The 19,005-nt window shown below is 36.5% G+C and overlaps 1 protein-coding gene across 2 annotated transcripts in view; it reads right to left on the reverse strand.

Annotated features, from left to right (window-relative positions):
• Nucleotides 1-19,005, reverse strand: part of PPM1D (protein phosphatase, Mg2+/Mn2+ dependent 1D) — a 35,320-nt gene that overhangs the window by 3,246 nt on the left and 13,069 nt on the right. Inside the window, exons 3-5 of one of the 2 annotated variants that reach the window (XM_036340253.1) lie at nt 12,979-13,103; nt 3,827-4,017; nt 1,141-1,386 (exon numbers count right to left, since the gene is read on the reverse strand). In XM_036340253.1, coding sequence (XP_036196146.1) covers nt 1,141-1,386; nt 3,827-4,017; nt 12,979-13,103 — 562 coding nt within the window. The remainder of the gene's footprint in view (nt 1-1,140; nt 1,387-3,826; nt 4,018-12,978; nt 13,104-19,005) is intronic. The other variant, XM_036340254.1, reaches the window with a different exon arrangement.

The raw sequence follows: 19,005 nt of genomic DNA on the forward strand, positions 1-19,005 counted from the left end.
AGAGAGGATCATCGATCGGCTGCCTCCTGCATGCCCCCACTGGGATCGAGCCCGCAACCCGGGAATGTACCCTTGACCAGAATTGAACCCGGGACCCTTCAGTCCGCAGACCAACGCTCTGTCCACTGAGCCAAACCAGCTAGGGCAAGATACTTTTTCTTTCTGAGGTCATTGATTCATTTATTTTACACTGCACAGTTAATTGAAAGCTCAATACTTCTTATCTGTTTTAACACTCTAGATGATGGGCAGCAACCTTATTTCAAAGTACCAGTATGGAGAAAGGATAACAAGACAGTTTTTGTTCTAGAATAGTATACAGTCAAACTGTATATTATATGACTTTCAATAATATCTAAAACAAAAGTTGTATGTGAGTTTATCCCTCTGAATTGGGTTGATTCCAATACCTATGCTGGTCACAAGCATGTCCTAGCTGACCACAGAAAACTGTATCTAGTCATAAGTAATTATTGAACAAGAGTTCATCTTGCTTAAATTATAGAAAAAGGATTTGCAGCAAGACAGGGCAGCAGTGAGTTCTGTAGACAGAAGGCTTCCTACTACCAAATAATCATGTCACTAATTCAGTCACAAGAAAAATGTACTATTCAACACACTTATAGAAATAAAACATATTGCTCTAGTTTGTATAACAATGTCAGATGTTAGATGGTATTCTTTTATAAAAGCAAACAGCAAAAACAATGGGACAATTTCAGAGTTAACACTATTTATAGGAATTTCTATTGTGCTATGTCTTTAAATTCAGATTATTCCTTCTCTTTTTGTTGGCATTCTGTGGCAATACATTGCACCTCTTAGCACAGGCAACTGCATCCACTACTTAGACTCAACCCAGATTTAATATTTTTAAAATATTGTTAATATTCTTCAGGGGCCATATCTAACCAACTTTCTATTAGGTGCTGTACACACATTTGGCATTCAGAATAATAAGTACGTATTGGTGCAAAGATGGCTCACTGACAATAAGTTACATGATAAAGATTCACCAGGATCTTGAGACTAGTTCAAATCCAAAGTCTTATTATATAAGAAATCTGGAAACTTTTCAAGTAACACTAACCAAAGAAACTCTGTCTATTAAAACAACTTAAATACTATAGAACTATATACCTTGACTGGTGGTGTAGAACTTGGGGAAGGAGTCCGCAGGCTGGTTTCTTGACTATTATAGGAAGGGCTATCAGTTAGGTTCAGATAGAGCTCATCATCATTGGTGAAATTTCCCTGACTACCCACTCCTGGAGAGATGCAGATTACTATGGCACTGGTATTATCTGCTCGAAGCATGCGCTGCCTCCAGCGGCCTAGTGCTCGATTCACAAGCATTTTGGCACAAGATTGTCCATGCTCACCACCCTATATTTAAAAGAAGGAGACAGAAGTCAACCACTCAAATTTAGTCACCACTACACGTGTATCAAATTAAAAATTTGATGTTCAATATGACCTAAACTAAATTTTCAAAATTTCAAACATTATCCATACATCCTAAAACTATGTCAAAATCATACTATTTTAAATTTTCAAAAAATAATAAAATAAAGCTTATTCTGTGGTTAAATTTCACCTGTATTCTTATCTTTTGGGTAGCAAGAAATGTGGGAAGAAAAGTTACATATAGTTATTAAGAAAAGTTATATAGAAGTTATCTGAAAAGCAAAGTAAACATCAAGTTATTATAGATAAACAATTCACAAATGAAATAAGTATGGCCAAAAAAAATCACAAAAAAACTCATTGTAAAGGGCCAATTTCCTCCTAAAATAAGAGCTTCTGAAAATCAAAGACAATGACCCAAAATAAAATTGTCAAAGAATATGAACAAAATTCAGAGACAAGGAAATATAAATGACCCTTAAACATATATTTTAAAATGGTCAGTGTCAATGCATAGGAGAAAGAAAGCAACACAATAAGTTGTTATGGTATAGATATAAAAACAAATCAACAAAGAGTAAAATTAAAAACTTAAATAACCTCATGTTATGCAAATAAATGTAGTTTGGAAGAAAACTTTCAGCGTCATACATGGATTCAATCATTGCTAAGTTTCAGAGAACAGAAATGAAAATGATGTGCTCCAGAAAATAAGGTTACATGTCTTCAAAAGTACCCCTAGACATAACTGAATTATGAAAATGAGTGGAATTGGTTGAAAAGGAAATACATCATGAACTACAAATGGAAAAATATTTTAATGTTATTTTATGTAACCTAATAAAATATATTAACATACTCTAAGTACAAACATATTAATGTATTATAATATACTATAATGTATACTATATGATGTACTATTTAGTTCTTTAAGCATTACATATAAAATATTTGTATTATCTATAATATACTATAAGTCATTTGGTTGTCATCTGTATCCATGAAATATATATATTCAAACTGGATAAATAACTGGGTTGTGTTTTTTTATCCTTTCCTTGAAGAAAAAAAAAATAGGGAAACATCTTTACTTGGTGTTGTCTGATCTTAAGCATGTTACAGTATTTCGACACATGGCAAACGGCAAATAACTCTTCTCAGCTGCTTTGTTTAAAACCTTAATTAGCCTGGCCAGTGTTGCTCAGTGGTTGAGTATCAACCTATGAACCAGGAGGTCACGGTTAAATTCCCAGTCGGGCACATGCCCAGGTTTCGGGCTTGGTCCCCAGTAGGGTGCATGTAGGAGGCAGCTGATCAATGATTCTCTCTCATCATTTATGTTTCTATCTCTCTCTCTTTCTCTCTGAAATCAATAAAACTGTGTTTAAAAAATAAATAAATAAAATCTTATTATCTTGCATCCCCAAGATAAGTATCATTTTGTAATGATTTTTTAAATACTGCCTTTGTTTCTCAATTTCTCATATGAAAAAACATGGACCTCACAAATGACAAAAGGCAGCATTAATTTCTAATTCATGTAACACATTCCCCAGTACATGTTTCATCACTGTCCAAACGGTAGCTCACCGAGAACTCCTTTACCTTTCACTTTCTCAGTATGCCTCTATATTTCCCTCCCAAGCAAAGCTCCATAAAAAAAAAAATCTGTATAAGCCAATTCCCTCAGCTCACGTTTCAGCTGATTATCTGAGCCCCACTAATATTGTGTCCTTTTTTATTTTATTTTTAAAATATTTTTTAATTGACTTCAGAGAGAGGAAGGGAGAAGGAGAGGTTTTGTTAGTGAGAAGCACTGATGAAAATGTTCTGGGATTAAATAGTGGTGATGGTTACACAAGTGAGAATATACTAACAATCACTAAACTATATGCTTTAAAACGGTAAATAAGTGTTAGGGTGTGAAATATATCTCGATTTAAAAAAAAAGAGAGGGCCGAAACCGGTTTGGCTCAGTGGATAGAGCGTCGGCCTACGGACTGAAGGGTCCCGGGTTCGATTCCGGTCAGGGGCATGTACCTGGGTTGCGGGCACATCCCCGGTGGGGGATGTGCAGGAGGCGGCTGATCGATGTTTCTCTCTCATCGATGTTTCTGACTCTCTCTCTCTCCCTTCCTCTCTGTAAAAAATCAATAAAATATATTTAAAAAAAAAAAAAAAGAGAGAATTGGTGAGGTTTCAAAGGTCATTATGTTGAGGGCTATTCATAATGAAGTCAGTGGTTATGTCTTTTGCTACCTAGGTTTTATATATTTCCTGCCTTGTCCCACTAATGAGCTGCAAAAGCTATGTTTTGCTTACTTCTAAGCCAGACCAATGCAAATATCTATTTAAGGTAAACAAAAAGCACCAGAACAATGTATACACAATAATATCAAATTACTGAGTCACTTCTCACCATCATGTATTTTTTCTCCTCTTGGTCCTGGCACATTGAGATGGCATCTTGAGGTGGAATCATATTCCAAAGCCCATCACTCCCCAAGATAATATACTTGTGCTTCTGGGGATCAAGAGTGTGAACACTTGTGTCTGGTTCAGGTGACACTACAAATTCACCACTGAAGAAATCATAGCTCCATAAATCACCTGAGAGCAGAAGCAGCAAGAAGTATTATTTCCAAAATAGTAGTATCACATCAACAGATTAAAGGAGAAAATGTACATGTTCATTTCAATAGGCGCAGAAAAGTGTTTGATAACATTCAAAATCCACTCATGGTATTTTAAAAAAGCTTCCTAGCAAAATAGAGATTTAAGGTAACTCCCTTAACCTGACAAAAATATGCCTTCTACCACCACTTCTCCTCCAATATTATACTGGAGATCCTTTCCAGGACAGTAAGATAATAAAAATAAATCAGATATATAAATCAGGAAGGAGAAAATAAAACTATCATTATTTGCAAATGATTTTATTTCTACATGGGAAACAAAAAAATTAGATAAATTATCAGAATAGATACATTTAGCAAAGTTGTTAAATACAAACCCTATATATAAAAGTCAACTGTAGCCAAACCGGTTTGGCTCAGTGTATAGAGTGTCGGCCTGTGGACTGAAAGGTCCCAGGTTCGATTCCGGTCAAGGGTATGTACCTTGGTTGCGGGCACATCCCCAGTGGGAGGTGTGCAGGAAGCAGCTGGTCGATGTTTCTCTCTCATCGATGTTTCTAACTCTCTATCCCTCTCCCTTCCTCTCTGTAAAAAAAAAAAAAAAGAAAAGAAAAAAAAGTCAACTGTAGCCCTGGCCAGTTTTCTCAGTGGTTAGAGCATTGGCCCATGGACCCAAAGGGTCACAGATTCGATTCCTGGTCAAGGTATGTACCTCGGTTGCAGGTTCGATCCCAGGCCCGTCGGGGTGTGCGTGGGAAGCAACCAGTCAATGTCTCTCCCCTGCTTCCCCCTCCCTTCCACTCTCTCTCTAAAGATCAATGAAAAAAATATCCTTGGGTAAGGATTTTCTTAAAAAGTCAATTGTGTATTTCTACACAATAGCAAGAAATAGAAAACAGAAAATTTTAAACAATTCTGTTACAACATTGAACCAAATGTAAAGTAGTTAGAAATAAATTTGACAAAAGGTGTGATAGTCTTTTATGGAAAAGACTCTACAATTAGATTCCTTTTAGAAATGGAGAAATAAACTATATTCATAGAAAGGAAGACTTAATATTATAAAAATGTTAATCCTTCCAAAAAATAACTTATAAAGTGAACGCACTAGTAATTCAAACCAGAATCCCAAAAGAATTTTTAAGGTTTTTTAAAACTGATTTTTAGAAAGAGGAAGCAAGAGGGAGAGAGAGAAACATCCATGTGAGATCAAATGAATAAGGATCAGAATTGGGCCTTGAACTAAAATAGGATAATGTCATTCCCATACATACTTAAAGGAGGGACCTTGGGCCCTGTGGCAGATATTGTTGGTTACTTGCTCAATGGTCATTTCCCTTTTGTCCTCAGTAGGGACACTGGGGGAACACCAGAGGAGAAAGGCCTTTCTTCTGATTTCAGTATGTTCTCTGCTTACTCCTGTGACACATGGCACCCAGTTGTCTGTGCCCCTAATGAATTTCAGCACCCCACCTCCTCTGTCAGTAGCTTTCCATGGAGAGCTTTCCAGCAACTATTACCTCACCTACTGGTAATCCATTCTCAAAACTACAGCCAAAAAAAAAACAAGCAAAAAAAAAACTACAACCAAAACCCATCTCTTAAAAACACAAATTTAAAATGGGTGGGGTGATGGCTGCACAACAATGTAAATGTACTTAATACCACCAAACTGCACATTCAAAATTGTTAAGACATTAAATTTTATGTTATATGTATTTTGCTATAATTTTAAAAACAAAAATCTAGTAATATATTTTCCACTCCAACTCTGCAATAATTTACTCTTGTTCTTAAGATATCCAGACTATAGAAATGCATTATTTTCTCATTTTATCCATGCCTCTTATTCCCTTATCTCTGTTCCAGCTACCCTGGCCTTCATTAGAGTCCCTTTTATTCACCATGCTTCCCATATCACAGAGCTATTCACAAATTCCGCTCCTATGCCTAGAAAACACTTTCTTCCTCTTTAAAAAAAAAAAAAAAAAATATATATATATATATATATATATACACATATACATATATATATATTTAATTGATTTCAGAGAGGAAGGGAGAGGGAGAGATAGATAGAAACATCAATGATGAGAGAGAATCATTGGCTGCCTACTTGCAAGCCCTCCACTGGGGACCAAGCCAGCAACCTGGGCATACACCCTGACCTGGAATCGAACCGTGACCTCCTAGTTCATATTCATAGGTTGACACTCAACCACTGAGCAACACTAACAGGGCTCTTCCTCTCTAAATTTCTAGTAATTCTTCAGGCCTAGCTCAAACATCATTCCTCTGACATATTCAGTTAGGTAAAATACCCCCGTTTTAAATTTTCTTTAGCACATATGCAAGCACTTTTTTTTTTTACAAGCACTTTTCATAATTTTAAGTTCTTTTTGTAATCATTTGATGAATGCCTCTACCCTTCTTTAAACTGTGAGCTTCCATGAGGGCAAAGACTATGTGCTTGGTAAATACTGCCCTTAAAAAAAATCTATAATAGTGTCAACAACTAACTAACTAACTAACTAACTAGCTGACTAACTAACTAACTAAATAAATGGCTTTCGCTGGTTTGGCTTAGTGGATAGAGCGTTAGTTTGGGATGGAAGGTCTCCGGGTTTGATTCTAGTCAAGGGCACATGCCCGGGTTGCAGGCTCGAACCCCAGTAGGGGGCATGGAGGAGTCAGCCAATCGATGATTCTCTCTCATCACTGATGTTTCTCTCTCTCTCTCTCTCTCTCTCTCTCTCTCTCTCTCTCTCTCTCTCTCTCTCTGAAACCAATAAAAATATATTACAAAAAAAAGAATGATTTGAGACTCACATACAATTCCATGAGGCAGCCACTAGGAGGCACCTTTGCTTCATTTGTAGTAAATTATGTTCATCATTAGTGCTAAAATGGTACCCATTTTTACAAGTAAAGTTTTCTTCCACAAATAAAAACAGAAAATAGCCATAAATCATAATAATGGTGCTAAATACTATCATTTAATTTAGGCCAATAAGTATTATCTTGCAACAAGTTAAAGAAAACTAAAATTTCTTCCTTAAAAATGTTCCCCAAGTGCCAGAATAAGGACTGAAAAATGTAACAAATCATTTTTGGCTTAAATATTCAAATGTAATGGGTATTATTATTTTTTAGGAGAAAATGTGATAGAAAGTAAACTCGCCGAAACCGGTTTGGCTCAGTGGATAGAGCGTCGGCCTGCGGACTGAAGGGTCCCAGGTTCGATTCCGGTCAGGGGCATGTACCTGGGTTGCGGGCACATCCCCAGTAGGAGATGTGCAGGAGGCAGCTGATTGATGTTTCTCTCTCATCGATGTTTCTAGCTCTCTATCTCTCTCCCTTCCTCTCTGTAAAAAATCAATAAAAAATATATTTAAAAAAAAAAAAAAAGTAAACTCAAGAGAAAAAACAGAAGCCATTTTTTCATAACTAAAACAATTTCATCTCTCCTATACAAGTCTTTTTATATAAAGATTCATTCATTTTCATGAATTTATTTACAAAGTTATATTCAAATGTTGTAGGTCATTACTATAGCAATTACCATTTACCTCCTACATGAAGTTTTCACTGTTCTAGTAGATCTTTACTATAAACTGTTATTATTCTTTCCCTTTTTAAAACAACAGCAGCAAATTCTCTCTTGACCCTATACTTTCTGCTCCAGCTAAAGCCTCATTTCTCTCTTTTCCTTCATAACAAAACTAGGAAGAGTGTCTAAATTTGCTATTATCAAATTTTCCTCCTCTTGCTCTTTCTTGAACCAACTCCAATAATGACTAGAGTCTTACTATCCTACCAAAAGATAGCTTGTCAAAATCACCAAGGACCTCCACATTGCTACTAAACCCAATGGTCACTTCTCAGTCTCCCCTTACCCGAACTATCAACAGTATTTGAAATACTGACATATAACAGGTAAAAGTGACATATAACAAAATACCTTCTTGAGCCCGCCAGTGTGGCTCAAGTTGGTTGAACATTGACCCATGTACTAAGAGGTCGCCAGTTTGATTCCCAGTCAGGGCATATGCCTGGGTTGCAGGCTCAATCCCCGGTGGGGGCCGTGCAAGAGGCAGCCGACCGATGTTTCCTCTCTCCTCTCTCTCCCTCTCTCTCCCTCTCTCTCTCTCTCTCCCCCCCCCCCCCTCTAAAATCAATAAAAACATGTTTTTAAAAAATACCTTCTTGAAACACTTTCTTACTTAACTTTCAGGACATGTTCTCCTGAATTTCCTTCTATTTTACTTACAGCTCTTTCTCAGTCTTGTTTTGCCTTGTTACTCCTTTCAAACCCCCAACTCTTAACAGTGATAGTATCTCAGGGTTCAGTCACTGACTCTTTCCCCGTTTCTATCTACATTCAATCTCTTGATGACCTCCTTAAGTCACAGGCCTTTGAACATCATTATCTCTATGCTCTGGCTCCCAATTGATATCTCCAGCCTAAACCTTACCTACGGTCAATTCCATAGCCAGAGCCAACTGGACATCACCATTTAACATCTGTTAAAGTACTGGATCCCTTATAACTGATGGTCCAGTCTTTGCTATATCGGTTAATGGCAACTTCCACCTTTTAAAATGCTCAGTTAAGGAGAAAATATCCTAAATCAATCCAATAATTTCAATAAAAAAATTTTAAAGACCTAAGCAATAAGGTCATTTTCATTTATTGTTCCTTCTGCCTAAATGATCTTGCCCAAGACACCGCCAGGTATTAATGCCTCATCTCTTTACTCAAATGTCCAAACTTCTGACAATCCCTTTTAAAATTGCACTCCCACCCCCACAACATTTCGTTTTATTTTTCACAGGAGTGGGAGGGAGTGGGAGAAACAGAGAAAAAGAAACACATCCATGTCAGAGACACATAGAATGGTTGCCTCCTGCACATGCCCAGAGGTCCGTGCCCTGACAGGCGCCAGGGATCGAGCCTGCAACCCAGGTATGTTTCCCTGATCAGAATCGAACCTGCGACCCTTCAGTATCAGGCCAATGCTCTATCCACTGAGCCAAACCGACTAGAGTCAATCTACATTCATTTTATTTATTTTAGTGTATCATCTGTTTCCCCCTTCTAGAAATAGAGTAAATTCTAAATTCTACAGGTCCAGAAATTTTTTACTGTTTTGTTCATTGTGGGATCCCCAGAACCCAGAACAGTACACTTAGACTAGAATGCTAGCAGGCGTTTAATATTTGGTGAATGAATGAACAATCATGAAGTAGGGGTAACTGTGTGTTTTTAAAATGTGTGCACAAATTCTTTGATACTCTTTTTTAAAGAGGTTGACCTAATTCCCCTCCACTCAAGGGCGGGCTAGACTTAGTGACACAGTGCTACCAAATAAAATGAGGAAGTGTCACTAATGACACTAGACCAGCCGTGGGCAAACTACGGCCCGGTCCGGCCCGTTTGAAATGAATAAAACTAAAAAAAAAAAAAAAGACCGTATCCTTTTATGTAATGATGTTTACTTTGAATTTATATTAGTTCACACAAACACTCCATCCATGCTTTTGTTCCGGCCCTCCGGTCCAGTTTAAGAACCCATTGTGGCCCTCGAGTCAAAAAGTTTGCCCACCCCTGCACTAGATCATAAAAACACACTGTAGCTGCTACTTCGCTCTCTCAGCAGAGTTATCAGCTTCATAAATTTACACTAATATAATACCTGCCTAATCTACTGTCTACCATCCATATTCCAAAAACTATCAGATGGCCTAATAGTGTCCTTTATAGGATCCAGCCTAGAATCAGGAATAGCATTTACTTGTAACATTTCTTTGGCCTCCTTTAATCTGGATTGAGCCACACTGGCCAGGGCTTTAGCTTAACATTTTTCTATGCTTCCCAGTACTGCACTTAGACTGGAATGCTGGTACCTGTCACGATGTGGCCCACATGTGCCTTAAACCTTTTGATAATTCCTAGAACATGCTAAGCTCTTTCCTAATTCAGGATCCATGCCTGAATATTCTTAAACAGGCTCTTCACAAGAATAGCCTCTTTTCAAAAAATTATGGGGTTCAGGGAGCCTCCTGGTTGGTGAACACATGAAGATTTGGTAGAGTGGCGCCTGTAGAGGGTATGGAAGCTCTGCGCCCTTTTCCCATACCTTGCCCTATACCAGTGGTCGGCAAACTCATTAGTCAACAGAGCCAAATATCAACAGTACAACGATTGAAATTTCTTTTGAGAGCCAAATTTTTTAAACTTAAACTATATAGGTAGGTACATTGTTATTAACTTAATTAGGGTACTCCTAAGGCTTAGGAAGAGCCACACTCAAGGGGCCAAAGAGCCGCATGTGGCTCGCGAGCCGCAGTTTGCCGACCACGGCCCTATACCATCTCTTTCATCTGGCTGTTCCTCAGTTATATTCCTTTATAATAAACCATGATCTGGTGAGAAAAACAACAAATAAAAACCCCAAGCTCCTTCTCAGTCATTATATCTCAGCCAAATTAACACTTCCTAAAGGAACATTTTCATCACACTATCTAAAATAGTTGTCCTCTTTTAAATTCTTCCTTATCACAGGACCCTGTTTCTTTCTCTCATTGTATTTCTAACCTATAATTATTTCATTTACAAGTTACTTCTTTATTGCCTGTCTCTCCAACTACATAGTCTTGCCCCATGAGGGCAGACAGTGTATTTGTTATATCTCACCAAAACCTAACACAATGCCTGGCACCAAGTCAGTATTTAAGTGTCTGTTAGAGAAAACAGGGAGAGAAGGAGGAAAAGGATGTTTTCTAAGACTAAAAAAAATTTTAGAATAAAATTTAACTAGCACATCCAAGATTAAGACTTTTATATCTACAATCTTCTAACTTTCCTTACAATACAAGCTGGGCCAGAAAGCAAGTATTTTTATTTTATCATGGACAATTTACTTTTCTACCTAAAAAAGAGCTTTGAAGCCCTAACTGGTTTGGCTCAGTGGATAGAGCGTCGGCCTGCAGATTGAAGGGTCCCGAGTTCCATTCCGGTCAAGGGCATGTACCTTGGTTGCAGGCACATCACCAGTAGGGGGTGTGCAGGAGGCAGCTGATCGATGTTTTTAACTCTGTCCCTCTCCCTTCCTCTCTGTAAAAAAATCAATAAAATATATTAAAAAACAAAAAAAGAGCTTTAAAGACCCTTAAGAGAAATATAAAGGTTTTAAGTAGGAAAGAACATTTAGAAATAAATTTTAAGGGTAACATCAAGCATAGGCATACATGTACTTCCCTAGTATAGATGGGAGTTAGCAAAACACTGAATATGATTCATGATCGAAGAGTACCAGTTGTACTGGTACATAATACGTATTTTTTTCAATAGATGGAGTAACACGTATGTTGATATATATGCGATTTGATATGTATGCTATTTTGTTGTATTGACAACAAGCTTCAAAACTTCATATGTCAAATTTGGTGAAGGTGTTAACATCATAGATATTTTTACGGTTAAAAATGTCAAATTTTATGCCAAAAAAAGGGCATTTCTGGGAAGTTTGAATTCATTACTTTATTTTGAAGAAAAGTGTTGCTGAAAGTTATCGCATACTTCGGGAAGCTTATGGTGAACATGCTCCATCTCAAGATACTTGTGAACGTGATGATTTCGATGTGAAAGACAAAGAATGTCCAGGTCAACCGAAAAAGTTGGAAGACCAACAATTATAAGCATTATTGGAAGAAGGTGCTTGTCAACCTCAAAAACAACTTGCAGAAAGATTAAATGCTGCTCCAGCAATTTCCGATCATTCAAGCAATGGGAAAGATTTTAAAGGACGGAAAATGGGTGCCACATCAACTGAATGAAAGACAAATGGAAAACTGAAAAGTCATCAGTAAAATGTTGCTTCAGCCCTAACCAGTTTAGCTCAGTGGATAGAGCGTTGGCCTGCGGACTGAAGGGTCCCAGGTTCGATTCCAGTCAAGGGCATGTACCTTGGTTGGGGGCACATCCCCAGTAGGGGGCGTGCAGGAGGCAGCTGAACGATGTTTCTGTCTCATCGATGTTTCTGACTCTCTATCTCTCTCCCTTCCTTTCTGTAAAAAATCAATAAAAAATATTTTTAAAAACTGTTGCTTCAACGGCACAAAAGAAAGTCTTTTTTGCATCGAATTGTGACTGAAGATGAAAAGTGGATTTCTTTTGAGAATCCCAAACACACAAAATCAGGGGTTGATCCAGGTCAACTATCAACATCGACTGCAAGACAAAATTGCTTTGGAAAGAAGACAATGCTCTGCGTATGGTGGGATCAGGAAGGTGTGGTATATTATGAGCTTCTAAAACCAAGTGAAACCGTTAATACTCATCGCTACTGACAACAAATAATCGATTTGAACCACGCTTTGATCGTGAAACGACCAGAATGGGCCAGAAGACATGACAAAGTAATTTTGCTTCATGATAACACACCATCACACACTTCAAAACCAGTTAAAGACACATTAAAAGATCTTGCCTGGGAAGTATTAACCCACCCGCCGTATTCACCAGATCTTGCTCCTTCAGATTACCACTAGTTCCAATTGATGATACACGCACTTTCTGAGCAGCACTTCAAAACGTACGAAGAAGTGGAAAATTGGGTCTCTGAATGGTTTGCCTCAAAACAAGAAAAGTTCTATTGGGACAGTATCCACAAATTACCTAAAAGATGGGGGAAATGTGTAGCTAGGGATGGACATTGAATAAAGCACTTTTGATGTTTCTCTTGAAATTATCGTGTTTTCTTTGATTACAAAATCCAAATTATTAACCGGTACACCTGGTAAATGGCATTGAAATTTATACATTAACCTTCCCCTCACTTAGGTGTTAATGAGGATTTAGAATCTTTTTCATTTTGCTACCATGTATTGTAGAATAGCCAATATGATTTCACCAAATGTAAGCTGTACTTACCAAGTGCTCTTGCTACTGCCAGAAAAGGAATCTGGTCAATAACTGTGCTCCTTCTAACAGGTCCATTATGAGTGAGCCGAGGTCGTTTCCAAACTACACGATTCACCCCAGACTTGTTCATCACACTAAAAAACAGAGTTCACATAAATACTCTATATAATTAAAACATAACAACTAAGGTGGCTCTATATGTTAAATCACAAATAAAATCAGATTATATTATCACAAAATAATGACTTGTCTGTTTCAGGTACAAAGATGCATAAGCCAGTTAGTCCGACGGTTGTGGGTTATTGTTTTTATATTTTATTGATTTTTTTACAGAGAAGAAGGGAGAGGGAATAGAGAGTTAGAAACATCCATCAGCTGCCTCCTGCACACCCCCTACTGGGGATGTGCCTGCAACCAAGGTACATGCCCTTGACCGGAATCGAACCCGGGACCCTTCAGTCCACAGGCCGACGCTCTATCCACTGAGCCAAACCGGTCAGGGCGATTGTGGGTTATTGTTAAAAAAAAAAAAGAAAAGAAAAGAAAAGAAAAGGAAAAGATCCATAAGCCAAAGTTCCTGTTCAGAAAGGAAAAATAAAGTAGGGTAGGTTAAGAAGAGGAGAATCTGAAGATTACTAAAGCAGAAAAATGAGTAGCTATCATAAAAAAAAGGGGGGGTGGCAAGATAACTTGATAACTAAAAAAAAAAATGAATGGGAGGAAGAAGAGGATATAAATGAGAGGAATTAAATAGTGATAAAAGAAATTACAAAGAAAAGGTTATATAGTTTTTGAGGGATTTGAGGGTACTCAGAAATTAATTTTTAATATTTTTATTTAAGGAATTAATAGTAAATACCTCAATAGAAATATCTATGTAGTTAGATATTTCTATAATCAGAAGTGTAAGATTAGACTTTGGAAACAGATCTGCAAAAATGTAGATTTCAGTGTTACAGAATAAGAAAAACCATCCTAGAAATTTGGCATAGGAGCAACAGAAATCTGTAATTAGTAACTCTAGGAGTTAGGATACTCTAGGTTGCCTAAAACATGGAAATAAGTCTTGGAACAAAAAATGTTACTGAAAACAATAGAGATGGGAAAATAAACCAATAGAGATGGTCTCTCTACCCTGTGGCTATATTATTGAATTGGGAAGCTGACCCTTAAATCACTTTAACCATAATCTACCTGAATTTTTTAAAAAATAAATAGAAGACAGATGTTCGTCTGGAAGGCTAGAAAAGTTGGGGTGTGGAATGGCAAAGAATATTTCCAAGAAACAATATTAGGTCCATTTGACAGACACACGCTAATCATAATGATTCATTCCCAAGGCTGTCAAAGACAGATGACTTGTTATTTTTCTCACTAACAAGTACTATAACATTCTGACATATGAGTCTCTTATTAGTTTACTATGTTGGCTTTGAGTAGCCTGACTCTTATTTCCCTAAACTTGATGAGCACTTAAACTAAACTGGCTTCAAGGTATAGAAAACTGAAGACAGGACAAATAATGGACACCACCTCCAAATAAATGTCACTATGAAATGCCTGCTGTACACCTCAGCAGCAGCCATCTGGTTATCCTCTATGGTTTTTATATCTCTGTTCTAACTTCAAAGGGATAAAAATACTAGCGAGAGAAGAAATAAATGGGGGAAAAGTCCTAAGAGAAGTAAAATAAAGGCATAAACTTTATAAATGAGAAAAGAACAATCTTCCTCTGACCAAAAAGAAAATCAAACAAACAAACCAAAAAAAACACCCATGAAATACAGAAGGAGAACCTCAATCTTCTTTTTAAAGTAGAAAACAAACTCATCTGATAAGGACAAACCAGGAGATTTCAGCAGCTGTATCATGTAACTTCTTGCAATTACGGAAATGTTTACCCTGCACTGCCCAAATACAGTAGTCACAAGCTATGTGTACCCACTGAGCACTGCAAATGTGAAACTGAATTAATTCTATTTAATTTTGATTAATTTATACTTGAATTTAAACAGCCATATGTGGCTAGTGGCTACTATACCAGGCAGCACAGGGAAGGAATGAAGCAAGTACAGAATGATCAAAAAACAATGTCAATGTTAATATAGAAGAGAAATTCAAGAGAGTTGCTAATTTACTATCCCTTTTTAGTTTAATTCACAATTCTGAAAGCAACATTGTTCTAGGTCCTAACAAGAGTAAGAAAGAATATCAAAGGCAGTCATTTTATTATTTTATGCTTTCTTCAATGCTGAACCTCAAAAGCAAATCCGAAGAAAAAAAAAACACCTTAAAAAGATAAAAAAAAATTTAAAAAGCAAATCAGAGAATAAAGACTAAATCTATCATTCAAAAAAATCTATGAGACATGAGAATTACAGGAAAAGAGATACCTACATTCTGTCTCCCTAACACCTTAAGCCCTACTGGTCTTTCCTAAACCTGCTCCCTAAAAATAAGACTTAATACTTAGGTAATTACAGTAGCTACCAATTGCTTCCAATATAACTATACTAGCAGCTCTCTTAACACTTAATATTAAAAAATATTATGGTCTCTATATTTCTGAGGAAGAAAAGACAAAATAATGGTATTGATTAAAATGAAGTTTTAAATTTGGAATAAAAAAAACAAAGCAATGTTAGAAGAAATGCTGCTTTTATTGCACTCCTCACCATTACCCTGTGCCATCGAAAGACATACACAAAAGAACAGCCTGATATGCAGGGAGCTGACTGACAGCAACAGAAGGCTGGAAAAACAGAGCACTGGCCAGTTGCCTAGGGTGAGACAGAGGGAAAGGAGGAAATGACTTATAATAAAACAGCTCAATTTATGCAAAAAGACACCTGCTCCCAAATAGCAAAGAGCATCTGTCCAATTATCCAGATGGTATTTTAAGAAATAAGACAAAAAAACATAAACTCTAAAAAAAAACTTATGACAATCAAAGAAAATGTAATTTTAACAGTTCAGATAGCAAGATAAAGAAATAGGCAAGAAAAATGTATTTTAAAAATTAATGAGAAGAGATTAGGCCTAACCATGTTACAAACTATAATAAAGCCTCAATTTAAAAAGTAAGCCTGGCTGGCGTGGCTCAGTGGTTGAGCGTCCACCTATGAACCAGGAGGTCACGGTTCAATTCCCAGTCAGGGCACATGCCCGGGTTGCAAGCACGATCCTGCGTGGGGTGTGCAGGAGGTAGCAGATCAATGATTCTCTCTCATCATTGATATTTCTATCTCTATCTCTTTCTCCCTCTGTAAAATTAATAAAATATATATTTTTAAAATTCTTATAACAGTTTATTTTTTAAAAAATAGAAAGCCCAGAAAAAAACCCAAATACATACATGAATTCAATTTGCAATTGCAAAGCCCACTTTGCATGACTACCAGCAGTATTATACAAAGTGTCATACAGACTGACCTTCACACTCAAAGGATCAAATATATTATAGCATGAAACCAGGCTCATTTAATTTTGTGGGATACAGAACAGGAAACAGTATGAGAGCAGGCAGCTTTTATCATGTTGTTTTCAGCAATGAGCCTTACAGAAATCCAGGAGCCATTCTGTAGCTTCCTATCCTCAAGTGAGTTTCATGTGCGTCAGGAATCAGTCATATATATACATATTAATATATATATTTTAAATATATTTTTATTGATTTCAGAGAGGAAGGGAGAGGGAGAGAGAGAAATATCAGTGATGAGAGAGAATCATTGATTGGCTGCCTCCTGCACACCCCACACCAGGGACTGAGCCTGGAACTCGGGCATGTGCCCTGACTGGGAATCGAACCATGACCTCCTGGTTCATAGGTCGAGCTCAACCACTGAGGCACACCAGCCGGGCTATATTTTTTAAATGATTTTTTGAGAGAGAGGAAGGGAGAGGGGGAGAGAGAGAAACTTTGAAGTGAGAACAAAACATCGATTGGCTGCCTCCTGCATGCCCCTCATACTCCTTTTTGGCCCAGCAATACCATTTCTAGGAAATGATCCTTCAAATAATACTTGCACTGTACAAAAAGATGCATGTGCAGGAGGCAGCCAATTTTTCGCTTTACTATAGTGTTGTAATAACAAAAAATTAGAAATAAATATTCTTCAACAGACTAAATAAATGATAGTACATCCATACATGGTATAATTTCATATTTGATTGTATATGCATATCACTCTATAGAACAATAAACGGTAATATTAGTTTCTTGTAGGTGGAAGAGAACTGAGTGGCCTATGGGACAATAGTAGTTGAGAGCCTTCTATAGTACATCATTTTATTCTACCTAAAAAAGTATGTGTATGCATATATACATAAGCAAATCATCATTCAGAAAATTTTTAACATTTAGTATATTTCTATCCTATTCTTATTTCTCAGCATAGTTGAGATTACACTATATCATTTTATATGCTGCTTATTCTGTTACCTATAGGCATTCTATTATTAAAAATACCTCATATACATGAGAATTCATTAGAATACGCTCTCTTTACCTTTAATTATGCTTAAAATTTTTCATAATATAATTGATTTTTTAAAATCCTATATAATAAAAGCATAGTATGCAAATTGTCCCCTCGAGTGGGCATTTGTCCGAGAGTTTGACCAGGGGGTGGGGCTGGCTGGGGGAAGGGAGGGAGTACCCAGCTGGCAGCCACTAGGGACCCTACCAGTATACAAATTTCGTGCAATGGGTCTCTAGTTTATCTATAAACATTAAATAGCTATATCATATTCATTGTTATTAGTATGTGTTATAATATGCTTAACCATTCTCCAGCTATTGGGCCTTCAAGTTTTTTCCAGCCATTAACAGTCATTAAACATTCCTGCAATCAATAACTCTTCATATATTTTGGTCCACATTTCAGATTTCTTCTTTAGAGTAGATTTCTGAAATTACTGCGTCTATAAACATTTTTTTCACTCTTTTTAAAAAAATAAACATTTAAAGCTAGTGATAGGTATTATATTCTATACAGTTTGTACCAACTTAAAATCCTTCCCACAGGAGATCCACTTCAACAAAAATATTAAAGAGTACCTCTCCAGTTTTTTAATCTTTGCTAACCCAACAGAAGGAAATAGAGTTTCATTTCAATAATGTTAAACATTTTTTCTCATGTTTACTACTCTTTTGTATTTTTGTTGTTCAAACTTCCTTTCCATTATCCACCTATCTGGAGGCGGGGAGGGTGTTTTTCTTACTGATGTTTTGAACTCCTTATAATTAAGAATGTTAATTATTTTTCTTAGTTTATTATTACTCTGAAAAAGACTTTTGATTTACTAAAAGCAAGAAAGAGAGGCTAGTAATAATATTATAAGGCTTTCGTTATAATTATTATTTAGAAAACATTTAACTTGCCTTAGGCCTTCAATTGTTACAAATAAGTATTGGAATAATTTTTTAGTTTTCTCATGCTATTTATTCCTCATTACTTTATTTTTTTTTTTTATTTTTTATTTTTTAAATATATTTTATTGATTTTTTACAGAGAGGAAGGGAGAGAGATAGAGAGTTAGAAACATCGATGAGAGAGAAACATCGATCAGCTGCCTCTTGCACACCCCACACTGGGGATGTGCCCACAACCAAGGTACATGCCCTTGACTGGAATCGAACCTGGGACCTTTCAGTCCGCAGGCCGATGCTCTATCCACTGAGCCAAACCAGTCAGGGCCTCATTACTTTAGAATAATCTTACATTTTAGTTTGTATCATAAAAATATCATGTTGAAGTCAATTTCAGTTCATAGTTTATAAACCACACATTGAGACAGTAAGTTAAAATACAGAAAAGAAAATAAGAAGAAAGGTTTACAGCACATGACTTAGAAATCAAAGAAAAAACCGAAGGTTAATTTTAACAAAATTCTATTACTGAAATAAGATCAAACTGTTCTATTCTGGAACTCTAAGGGCTGTTCAGTTCAAATTATGAAGGTCATGCTGATCATTATTCATGTAAAAGGTCTTCAATAAATCCTTGCAAAAAATAAAACATTAAAAAATAAATC

The sequence above is a fragment of the Myotis myotis genome, unplaced genomic scaffold (assembly GCF_014108235.1).
Source record: "Myotis myotis isolate mMyoMyo1 unplaced genomic scaffold, mMyoMyo1.p scaffold_m19_p_17, whole genome shotgun sequence".
NCBI classification, from domain to species: Eukaryota; Metazoa; Chordata; class Mammalia; order Chiroptera; family Vespertilionidae; genus Myotis; species Myotis myotis.